At 42.1% G+C, this 12655-nt stretch overlaps 1 protein-coding gene across 1 annotated transcript; it reads left to right on the forward strand.

The window, feature by feature from the left end:
• Positions 1–9567: 9567 nt before the first annotated feature.
• LOC147963727 (uncharacterized) lies at positions 9568–11344 on the forward strand. Its single transcript, XM_087531299.1, has 3 exons — positions 9568–9685; positions 9778–10197; positions 11084–11344. The coding sequence occupies exons 1-3, from the start codon at positions 9572–9574 to the stop codon at positions 11342–11344; spliced, it is 795 nt and encodes a 264-aa protein (XP_087387425.1). The 5' UTR covers positions 9568–9571.
• The last annotated feature ends 1311 nt before the right edge of the window (positions 11345–12655 follow it).

The following is a 12655-nucleotide window of genomic DNA, read 5'->3' on the forward strand; positions in this document are numbered from 1 at the left end:
ACAAGAAATAAATAACTTCACACCCTCCTACTAAAAGAAATTAGTGTGGAAGGTATGAGAATCGGGATGTGCAGATGTGATAGAGATAAAAGAACTTACAAGAGTCTTCCAGCTAGAGGTGCTCTCGCACCATTAAAACCATTCAGCTGTGCATCAAAGGCGATAGCTCACGATAGCCACGTCGTTTGCTTTTGTTTCGCTGGTAGGCTTTCCTCCCCATACACGCTTCTTCCTCTTTTGTCTCTCTGTCTCTTTCGTTTTTCCTCCTCTCAACTAGGTTGCGGCAGCCGCCGCCCCATCGCCCCTCTGGCGCTGCCGACCGGAGAAAGGCCTGCTTCTCCTCAGGGTCTTCACTTTTGTGGCTAATCTGATAGGAAGGGCGGCGCTGCTCCTCCCCGACAGCAAGGCGGGTGTCCCGCGCGCTTGCCAGCAAGGGAGAGGCTGCCACCTCTCCTCACCTCCTCCCAGGTTCCCAGCTCGAGCGCCACCGTGAGCTCACCGGAGGCCAGCGCGGCCGTGCCGCCCGCCGACTCGGAGCCGCCGCCGCCGCTGTGGGAGCCCGTCGGCGGGGTGCGCGTCGATCTGCCACCCAACCCGGAGGACGCGCTCGAGGTGTTCGTCGACGGCCATACCGTGCGGATCCCCAATGGCTTCTCCGTTCTCCAGGTCTGCGAGGTCGCGGCATCGACATCCCGCGCTTCTGCTACCACTATCGCCTCTCCATCCAAGCATGGCGAGCCTCCCCCTCCGAGGTCCTGGCTGCCGGCCTCCTAGCACGGTGGACCTCCCCCATCTTCATTCTCTGATTTAGAGGCTGCAGCTTCCGACACTCCGATCTTCTGCAGCGGCTGGCGGTCGTGTCAACTCACTGCTTATCTTGTCCATCTCCAAGCCTCCAATATGGTAAGTCCTCAATTCCTCTTCCTCAGTTCCTCATGTTGTCAATCTATCGTGGTTAGATTGAGTTTCAAAAAGGGAAAGCCTTGTGTTGATTGAGATTCAAAATGAAATGGAAAAGGCTTGGTTCAATTTTGGTTGAGCGTGGTTCCTTACATGTATTCATGGGCAGATATAACTTAAATGTATGTTTTTTTTACAATAACAGGCTAGCAAGATATATTTATCAGGATCAGTGCCTAATATGCACTATGGATGTTTAAATTTGATTGCCGCTGGGTGCTGTAGCATGTAGACTGAAGTCTGAAATGTTGTTCTTATGTATTTTGGGTGACGAATTTGATGCTTATGTTAAATTTTTGGGGGTTTCTTGGGGGAAGAAAATAGTGGAAGTTAATTTATTGGCATCAGTTAGCAGTTAGCACTGCTGGTTTAGGATCTTCATCGTGAACGTCTTTAGCTAATGGCTTTGCTATTTGATCATGGGGAGAGTGCCAGAGAGCATAATATTAGGCTTCTTCTTGGGATAATAATAGTAACATGAGTTTGATCTTATTTGCATGGAAAATGATGAGTGCAAGGAAGGAAAGGTGCACATGATCAACGCTGAAGATGTCTTCGAGGCGCTCTATGAGATTGAGTTCCCAGAGTTTGTTGAGCCCCTGAGAACTGCATTGTAAGGTCAGTGTTGTTGTCTACTTGTCTCCATTCTGTTAGTCTGTTACTCTTGCTCAGTTGTGTCCATCAAAGATACATTCTTTGAGTTTAGATGCTGCATGGATAAGTAACTCTATGTGACAATGCAAATGAAGGTGAAGTGGCAAAGTCCATAGATTATTAGTGAGAATCTGGGAGCATAAATAGATAGAAGTTGCTAACAATGGAATTTTATTGTCTCTTTATATCCTTATGAACGAGGGGTTGTGTGAATTTTGAAATTCCTTTGGTTGTAGAGAATAGCTATTGTATTTACACACAATTGTTATAAAATGGGAGAATAAATAAATAGTGAACAACAATGCAATTCTATTGGCTCTATATCCTTATGAATGTGGTATTACATTAATTTCGGATTCCTTCGCCTGTGGCGAGTAGCTTTTGTATTAGGACACAATTGTGATAAAAGAACATTCAGATTTATTCTATTGCACTCAACTCTTTCTGCAATTTCAAAAGCAAAAAATGAAGCCTGGAGCATAATGGAGGAAACTAGATAAAAAACAGTACCGCAGGAGCAAAACGGCGCAACGGATGATGCCAACGTGGATGAAGATTAACTTCTTTGACCTTGTGGTAGGCTGAATCTGAATCACATTAATGGGTGACCTTTCTCGTGATCCTTTTTCTGAAACCATTAGACAATGACTTAGGCTGACATTCTGGTAGTTGTGTAAGCTGAAACATGATGCTAAGCTGAACAATTACTGTCTTTTTTCTTTGCGTGAGATCACATTTTGGTAGTTGCAAAGCCTAAACCATGATGCTTTTTGTTGCTTCTGTAGTCTCTAAGGAAGTTGTAAGATAATGTACTTAAGCTAAGTTTCTTCTGTTTCAATAAAACACAGGTTGGTAGTTGCATAACTTGAACCATGATGCTTTCTTGCCACTGTTGTAGTCTCTAATGGAATTGCGAGATAATTTAGTTAAGATAATCTCATTGGTCTGCACTCTCAAAAAATCAGAAGAGCCATTTAGAAAAAGGTAGGGTACTATTATACATTGGTCATGTAATGTACAGATTAAGACAACTAACAAAAAGTATAATTGTGACACTTCAGACTTGCAGAGTTTTTTGTTGTTGAAATTTCGTCCACATGAGGTCGTCCTCCTCTCTGGTTTTGCTGATTCCGACGGCGTCGGCTAGACCTACAGGTTCTCTCCCTCTCACCCTGATCTGCACTTCCTGTGAGTTCCCTTTTATTTCGTCTCTCATCATCTCCACATGATTCTCGCATATCGTTGTATTAGCTTGAGTTTGTGGTACCTGCAATTTATACCGAAACTTAATCTTGAGGCCAGGATTCCATGCCCTTTTCACTTGAGCTGATTTACTGCTTAATATTTGATGCGTCATGCATTCTTTTGATTGAAATTTATTTGGCAATTCAGTACCAATAATAGGAATTTACTTTGCAGGATATCTGTGGCATTTGTTCTTATTAGGGTGTCAATGCTGGCGATGAAAAGATTATTAATGCTCTTATTTGGGTGTCAATGCTGGAAGCTGCTCATGAGAAATGTAACTTGAAGGTCCTCTGCAGTGCTATATTTTTAGAACTTTGGTTTTAATTAAGAACAATAGGAAGTGATTCCATGCTTGTACTTGACTTCATGTGCTTCCTTGGACTTGATATCTCCTGTTTTTATTGTGAGAGTAATTAGTCGCATTATATACCACAAGGAATTCAACTAACCATGTAAAAGGCATAATGACAAATTGAGTACATATCTATCTGAATTGTTTTGGACACTAATGCTGTTTCTAAGGTTACATCTTCACCATCAGTCTTATCAAAGACAGGTTTCCTGTCAACTAGATACTTTTAACTTCTATAGATTATATCATGGTCGCAGAGAATAACTTCAATAATTATATCTTGTATTCATGGGTATTTTTGTCCTCCTTTCATCTTCTTGGCTGAAAATCATTTATAGTTGTGTAAAATGCTTGATTTTACCCCCTTTCTTGCGAAAAATGGTTTGCTTGCAGAATCTGCCCATTATTAAGAAAATGTCTTATGTTGATAGGTAAGTTCAAAGTTAGTTAGAGATATATCATTGCTACCTTTCCCTCCTTGTACACCTCCTTTGATTTTGCATCCTGTTACAATTGTTGTTTAAATTTTGTAGCATGTTGACTTATACTGTTATACAATACAAGACATACTTACCGAAGATTTGATACACAGGAGCTAATTGTGTGACCTCTTCCCTAACATTTTGACACACACAAGCTAATTCTGTAGCAGGAGCTAATTCTGTAGGATGACCTCTTCCCTAACATTTTGATACAAATGTTCACTTTCAGGTATAATATATCTATTCAATGTCGAGCCTCTGTCCCCCTCTTCCAAAAGTTTGCTTGATCGCGCCCGCGCCATGGCCGCCGAGCTCCTTTTTGCTCCACCCGCCAACCAGATCGGCCGATGAGGCGGATTGCCTCGAGGCGGTGGACCATGGAGGCAAGGAGGTCATCCATGGTGTGTGCATCCCCGACATTCGCTCATATTTTCCTCCTCCGCTTCACGGACGCCGGGGACTCGGGCATGGCCGCCGCCACACCCCCGCTCCCGCTGACCTTGAACTGGCGGTTCTGTTTCAGTTTTGCGTTGTCTGATTTTGGTTCGGACGATTCTTGACTAACCTGAATTCACTTCTTCCAGGGGGTGACAGTCAGCTGCGTGACATGAATTTTGACACTGTATGAGAGTCATCCTTTGCAACAACTGATAGCTATATTCTTGATACTAATCTATTACTGTATCAACCATGAATGGATCAAATCAAAATCTTCTTTCAAGAGTACATGGTGCTTCTGTTGCATCTTGTGAAAACAACAATTACAGTATTGATAAAGAAACCAACTCATCTGAGATTAAATCAGCAAATAAGGTAGCATGTCCTCTAATTAGGTTTTTGTTCTCCAAGTTTCTTTCAGTCAATTCTTTACCTTGTGCTTTCAGGTTTCAAACAATATTCATGGTTGTTCAGATGAAAAGAATTGGCGAGCATGATTTTCCTTGTCCTCTCAATAATATGATACAACAACCGAATAATTGTGCTCGTGAAACAAGAAAATGACCAAAAGCTAGCATCATAGTTTATGAACCTGACATGGGTGTCTATTTAACTTCTGATATGAGTTCTTTTGTTCGGCTATATTCTTCTGCAACAGTCACTACAGGAACAAATCATCTTGTTCTTCTTTTGGAAAGTTATATGGTCAACTGGTGCATATTTATTGATCTTTCAATTTGTTACCAGATACTTACGCCACTTCCGGCAAATCGTTTTCCGAAACTGAATCAAGTGAGATCAATACTGAGTACAAGAAGAAAAGAATTCCATTGGTTTCTACATCATTACTACTTTTACTGGGTGTGAAAGCGGCAAGTGTTCCTTCATGCCATTTTTTTTGCTTCCCATATTGTGGACTACTTTATTTCAGCACAAACATTAGTTATTAACATCAACTTTTCCCATGTATTTTAAAACTAATTGATTTCCCTTCATCAAAAGCGGACAATTGAGGGCTCTTCTATTATCAAGCTGCTCATGTTTTGTGCCAAGAGTTGCAAGTTAACTTATTAATAATTGGATACGGGCATACCTTAGATTTTGAGATTGGACAAAATACTGAATCAAATGGTAACTAGAGGAAAACAATTGCTCCAGATACATCATTTTTTTCTTCACCTCATCTGGTCTTTCTCTGAGATGGCGTTGTCAAGATTACTCTTGCGCTGTTTTTCTAGATCTTGCTATTTCTCTGCTTCTGTGCATGAACCAAAACATGTCCAGTATTCTGCATGCCTTTGCTTGCTACACTAATATGCAGGTTTTGTGAAATGATGAGCAAGACCTCTTCTTTTCAAAGTATATGCTAGAGAGTACTCATTGAATTTATAAAGATTAAGTGTTTGTAAAATTGCTTAATATCTTATGTCTTGCTTGTGCAGTTGAGGATGGTTCGGAGGGCACCAGGAGAGAGATCGTATCATATTTCGTGTCAGCTGTGCTCTGGATCTTCTCCTATTCATATAAGTAACAACACATTCCTATGAAGGAATTCATATAGCTTACATTTCATTGCATCTCCTCTGTCATTTTTAATTGGTTATATGCATGTGTTGTTGCAGAAAATTGTTTCTAAGACAGGCCGGTTACTAATTGAAGCAGAGTTCTTGCTTGATAATTGATGGTGATGGTGTTATATTTTTAACCACTTCCGCTTATCTACACTGTCACGTTAATAACTACATCAGCTTGGTTAGTGCGCACAGCAACGCCTCAAGAGGCGCCACAGCCACTAGTCAGATTGCATTGCGTGTCAGTCAATGCATTTCTTGATTAAATGTAGATTTATTTGAATTTTTTATGTGGTCAGACGTAAGATCCGCTATTGATCACCAGCTTTGAACCTCCCGGCGCTTTCTCGCCGCTAATCTCCTCTTCAATACACCTTGGCCAATCGCCAGTGTTTTGTACGAAGGCAGACGAATGTTGAGCTAAATGGGAACGTTGTGTATATTTTTAGATGGTGTAGATATGCGGTAATTGCTCAAAAACACCACGGACAAAGGCAAAACCGTCGTCGTGCAGAATGCACAAGGTTTGTGCGGCGGCGACAACGGCTATATTTGGCGTCTAGAAGCAGCAAGGTAAATCTCTTCTCTTTCTTCCCTTTCTCCTCCCATTATAGGGTTAGTATATTTGACTGATTTGAATGCTAGGGTTAGGGTTTGAATGCTAGAGGGTTAGTGGATTTGAAAGCTAAGGTTAGGGTATTTAGTTTCTGCTACTCAATTTAGTTTGTCGGATAATGAATTTGAATGCTAGGGTTACTATAGTGATACTGAGTTTAGTTTGTGAAGCTACTTGATTTGGATGTTAGGGTTAGTATACTGCTACTGTATTTAGTTTGTGAAGTCAGTGATTTGAATGCTAGGGTTACAATATAGTATTGTATTTAGTTTCTTGATACTGTATTTGTTTTTCTAATACTGAACAAATACAAGGGGTTTGTAAGCCCTTAATAAAGCGACTCAATACGGTGCGAGTGTCACGATAAAGTTTACAACGAAAGACTAAACTGGGGCTCATTTTGCTAAGGCTAGACACCAATCTTCATGGAACTTGTTGAAAAAGAAGGAGTACATGTGCACGAAGTACTCCTTCTTTTCCTTCAAGGGGTTAGATTATAACTCGTTTGATCAATCCATCAAACATTCACCGATGGTTTTCGCAGTCATAATACTAACTCATAACTCATCTTCATGTGTGAAAAAAATATGCTATTGATCAATTAATTTATTAACATATATTAAGAGTTCAGTTAAGAGAGAAGACTGATATGCACAGTCTTGCCTTGAAGCGGTTCCTCCTCGGCCAATTTTGAGCTCCAACCTCCTTGTTTCCAAATCTCTCCTATTCTTCTCCCATCGGTTGCCGTCCTCCGGGCGCTATCAACTAGGGTGGATAATCCCCTAAAAAAACTAGGGTGGATAATTTTATGGTGGGGCGAGATGCGCTATGTGGCCGAAAGGCTATTTATAGCGTGCAGTTGATGTGGGAGAGCGAGACACCTGTTGACGCTATCGACTAAGGAAAAGCAGTGGGATTGGATTGACCTTATCCAAGTCAGGTTACCCAGCATTTTAACACTACCGCCGTTGGTTTAATGTCTATCCGTTTGCTGCTTCCTATGCCATGTTGCCCAGTTATCTTAGAAACTAGAAACGGAATGTTTTGTACATATTTTGTTTATCTTGATAGTTCAACAAATAATCACAATACAATGACCCAATTAAATTAATTATTATCACATATTTATTTGAAGTTATTACAAAAATGATTGTCACTACACTGCAACCCATGAAGAGATGACGAGCTGATTCATGTGCAATGTTGCAGAAACAACATGTAGCATTATGAGGCAAATCATGCTTAGCGAGACGGTCCGTTGTCCAGACACACCTACTTATGACCAGCCAAAGAAAGAGTTTGCCTTTTAGAGAAGCCCAAACCTTCCAAATGGTGCAGACAATACTACACATATCCGATGCAACAATACTACACATAACCGATGCAATGAAGTGCATTTTATAAACAAATTTCGCCTAGTAGGTACTTTTAGGATTCCACGACCAGCTCTATTTGTCTTTAGCTCCTTGTATGATTTGAACTTGAGAAATCACCTCCCATATGGTTAAAACCTGATGAAAAATGTGATTATTTATTTCCCCCTTTATGTTCTTAATCCAGACTGCACTAATCATTGCTTCTGCTATTGTTCTTCTCTCCCTGACAGGAGGCACGGAACTGAAAACTTCTGGCGTGATATCTTTTACGGTGATGCCATTGTCCATCTATCGGTCCAAAATAAACATCTATTCCCATTACCAAACTCAACACGAGCAGCAGCGTTGAGTAAACGCCTTTCAAGATTTTCCAAAGGGTTTAGCAAGATACCCCACGCACGATGATTTGATGTACGTGCCTTCACTACTAGGAAAATGCTTATAGATAGAAGTTTACCAGTAGCGCCTGTTTATGACCCCACACTACTAGTATTTAGCAGTAGCGCTGGGCAGAAAACACGCTACTACTAATATATAACAGCAGCCTTTGTTTGCTTGGGCCGCGCTACTGTTACACAGGCCGCAGGGCAAAAGCAGTAGCCCACTTAGCTGTGGCATTTGTTTTGAACGGGCGCTACAGCTGGTGGGCTTAGCAGTAGCGCCAGCCTCTAAACAGCGCTACTACTAGAGCAAAAGAAAACCGGCCCGAGCGCCCCCGCACCCCCTCACACTCTCACAATCGACCCCCTCCGCCCGACGACGCCGCCGCGGTTAGGGCTCGACCCCGGCCGCCTCACCCCCGTCGACGGTGTCGTGCGCCGCCACCACGCGTGGTCGCCTCTCGCCTACTCCGACGCTCCAGCCCCGTAAGTGCCCCTTGATCCCCTCCTCTCCCTGCGCGCGCCACACAAGCTAGGCTCCAATCGATTTGCCGCCGCGGCTCGCCATGTTTTGGGATTTAGGGATTGCACGATGGCTCCGCGCTTCGATGCGACATGCTCTTCACGTGATTGGGCAGAGAGTACATAGAGGGGTTAGGTGAGAGAAGTAGAGGCTTTTTGTTGCTCACCAAAACTTAGGAGAGAGTAGAGAAAAGTAGCTAGAGAAGTAGATGCTTTTAGCACATATAATTGAAACTTGGGTTTCAGTTCTTGGCTGCTGCCCCTGGAGGAGTGGTGGCGGCGGTGGTGCCTAGTGTTCTAGGGTTTAGAGGGGGGCATCCATGTCGTGACTATTGTTTCCGACATTTAGGATCATTGATGTAGTACTTGTAACTACTTGTCATTCCTTCGCTCGAACAACCATAGTGCTCGACCGTAGAATCGTGAGCATTTTTTTAGCTCTGATATGACAGCAACGGTTGAGGGTTTCAATTCTTGGCTACTGCCACTAGCTTCTTTGTTGATGCACATAAAGATATGACCAAGAAGCCCTCACTGTTATGTGGTTTCATGGAAAAATCAATGCTTGATTCGATACTCTCTTTTAGGTTGAAGAGAGTATCTGTATGTGGTGACTCTCAAATTGCTAAGTTCTTATGGTGCTGTTAGTGAGCCCATTTTTGGAAAATTTCAGAAAAAGAAAACACAGATAGACAGAGAGTTGTATCTGATCGAAAAGGGGGGTGTTTGCCTTTTATAGTTTTAATTATTGTGCATCTGATGCCAAAGGTGGAATGGATGTTTACTTATTGTGTTCTGGAAGATTCTAACCTGGTCCAACTTTTGGATGTGGGAATAGATAAAGTGTTCCCCTGGACTGAACTTTATGTTTACTTTTTAGTTGTTATTTTGCTTGCCATGTGAACTCTAGCTATGAAAACTTTATGTTTACTTTTTGGATCGTTAATCCTTTAATCATATTGCTTTAGGGAAATGGCGCCACCACCACCACCACCATGTCGACGGTGCAAGTCAAGGTGCGCCAGTAGCCTTGCAACTGGCACGCTGTTTGGCATCTACTTCGAGTCTAGTTTTCTTCATGCGGCGGTAATAAATTATATGAAACTAGTAACTACTATTTTTTTAGTGTTATTGGCATTAATGCATCGTGTATATATCATTTTGCTTTTTGTACACAGATCATCCCATGCAATGTGAGGTCAGAATTCAACAATCTGACTGGAGACTCTGTGACCTTTGAGGCTCCTGGGCCCCCCTACACTATGAAGATCGAGAAAGGACGAAAGATGACGCGGGTGGGAGGAGATGGATGGGTCCGTTTCATCGACCACATGCATATCACCGGTGGTGAGTTGATCAGCTTCTCCTTCAGAGCTGAAAGACCCAAGTTGGCCGTGATTTATGTCAACAAAGCAGGAGATTATGAGGATGATGAGGATGATGACGACCCACTCGGTGATGCCATCGTAGCTCAAAGAATGAAGTTGAGCGAGGAGGAGGTGTGCAACCTATGGGACATCATTCCGCCACGTGCTGACTTCGTCGGGGTGCCATTCGTGACCCGCCTAACAAGTACCATAGTTGATCGGCATATCATGGTATGTTGCATTTACTATAGTTTTTAGAGTAATTTGATCATATGCTTTATTTTTATACTTAGTTTAGAGTCCGATGATATATATGCTTAGTGAATCTTATATGCTTTATTATTATACTTAGTGTAGAGTCCGATGATATATATGCTTAGTGAATCTTATATGCTTAGTGAATCTTATATGCTTTATTGTTATACTTAGTGTAGAGTCCGATGATATATATGCTTAGTGAATCTTATATGCTTTATTGTTATACTTAGTGTAGAGTCCGATGATATATATGCTTAGTCAATCTTATATGCTTAGTGAATCTTTTATGCTTTATTGTTATACTTAGTGTAGAGTCCGATGATATATATGCTTAGTGAATCTTATATGCTTTATTGTTATACTTAGTGTAGAGTCCGATGATATATATGCTTAGTGAATCTTATATGCTTTATTGTTATACTTAGTGTAGAGTCCGATGATATATATGCTTAGTCAATCTTATATGCTTAGTGAATCTTTTATGCTTTATTGTTATACTTAGTGTAGAGTCCGATGATATATATGCTTAGTGAATCTTATATGCTTAGTGAATCTTATATGCTTTATTGTTATACTTAGTGTAAAGTCCGATGATATATATGCTTAGTGAATCTTATATGCTTTATTGTTATACTTAGTGTAGAGTCCGATGATATATGTGCTTAGTCAATCTTATATGCTTAGTGAATCTTTTATGCTTTATTGTTATACTTAGTGTAGAGTCCGATGATATATATGCTTAGTGAATCTTATATGCTTAGTGAATCTTATGTGCTTAGTGAATATTATATGCTTTATTGTTATACTTAGTGTAGAATGTGTGAAGCTACTTATTAATTGATATGTTTTTCTTATTCAGAAATTGCCAAAGAGCCTATCTGAGAGTTGTGGTATCAAGCCTGATGAAGATGGCTCTGCTGGAATACGCCTTACCGCAAGGGGCTCCGTCACCACTTGTGCGTACGACGTGGACACGGACGGTCACACACACTTCAACTCGGTTGGGTGGAAGAGCTTCCTCGTCGGCAAGAATCTTCATGTTGGGCAGGCAATCCTAATTACTATCAGGAACACCCACCGTCCAGGCTTGAAGATGATGGTCGTTATCGACATCATCTAGAACTTCATATGCATGAGTGTGGCTGTTGAACCATATATATGCTAGTATGACTACCTAGTAGACTTATCAACTATGATCTATCCATGCATTGTTGACTACTATATGAGTTTGTGAGATTGTGTGGTTATATTAAATGTGGTACTGTCGTTAATGTTTGTGAGATGGTTCTGTGAACTTAGTTTATTTGCACTGGACTTGTCTTGATTTCCATAAATATTGCACCTGATTGCTTTTTTTATTTTTTATTTCTATTTGCCTAGTTGTAGCGTGGGGAGAAAATAAGGCGCTACTACTACATGATGATAGTAGTAGCGTTGGTGGAGAAATCGGCGCTACTAATGAGTATTTTAGCTGTAGCGCTTGTTTAGAAACGCGCTATTGTTAAATAATAGCTGTAGCGTCCTAGCAGTAGCGCGGGTGCCCGCGCTACTGGTATGTAAAAAACCAGCGCCACTAGTAAGCTTTTCTCTAATAATGCTTCCAAGCCCACCACCACGAAAGCGCAGAGTCCATGATCTTCTGGTGCAGAATGTGTAGTCCTCCCCTCTTTTTTCTTTTTTGAGATTCCTCCCGCTCTCTTTCAGAAGACAAACTTGCTTCCAACTCACCAAGCAGTGGCTGACTTTTAACACATCAGTGCCTTTCCAAAGGAATGCTCTATGAATTTTGTCAATGGCCTTGAACACTCATGGCGGAGGGTCAAGGGACATTAAGTGAAAAATTGAAATGGTTGATCACACCGCTTTGACTAAAATAAAATTAAACGATCGCTCTGGTAGAGGAATCCAGTGTGCCAGAGCAAAATTATCCGTTGTCTCTCATTAATGGACCGGAAGCGCCAGCAAACTGGGCCAGGTGGTGTCCCTGGGTCGCTGGACTAGGCCAGATCCACAACTAGGCTGGCTTGACCATTTGGACGTGGCTCGTCCTCCACCACACGCCTGCGCAGGACAGAACATGGGAGGGAAGCAGGGGAGCTCCGGCGGCGACGCACAACACTGGTGACTAGAGACGCCCCCGCGGCGACCTCCCACAACTCATGCACGAGTGCACGGATGGCGGGGAGGCACGATCATTGACAACCACTTCTCTCCCTGCGGACGGGTATGGCCGGCTTAGTTGAATTCGTGGCCACTGCTTGCCAAGCTCCTCTCATTCGCTCTATACCGGCACAGAGAATCGGGCAAGGCTCACGGTTCCTGTCGCCGAAGACGAGGTTATGAGGTGCCCTCGGGTGATTTAACAAGGCAGGGAGGGAGGAGAGTTGAATCTTGAATGCCATGATCACTGGGCTCAAGCTCGGGTTACTGC

This window comes from Triticum urartu, chromosome 6A (genome assembly GCF_056163025.1).
Source record: "Triticum urartu cultivar PI428250 chromosome 6A, HENAU_Tu73, whole genome shotgun sequence".
NCBI lineage: Eukaryota > Viridiplantae > Streptophyta > Magnoliopsida > Poales > Poaceae > Triticum > Triticum urartu.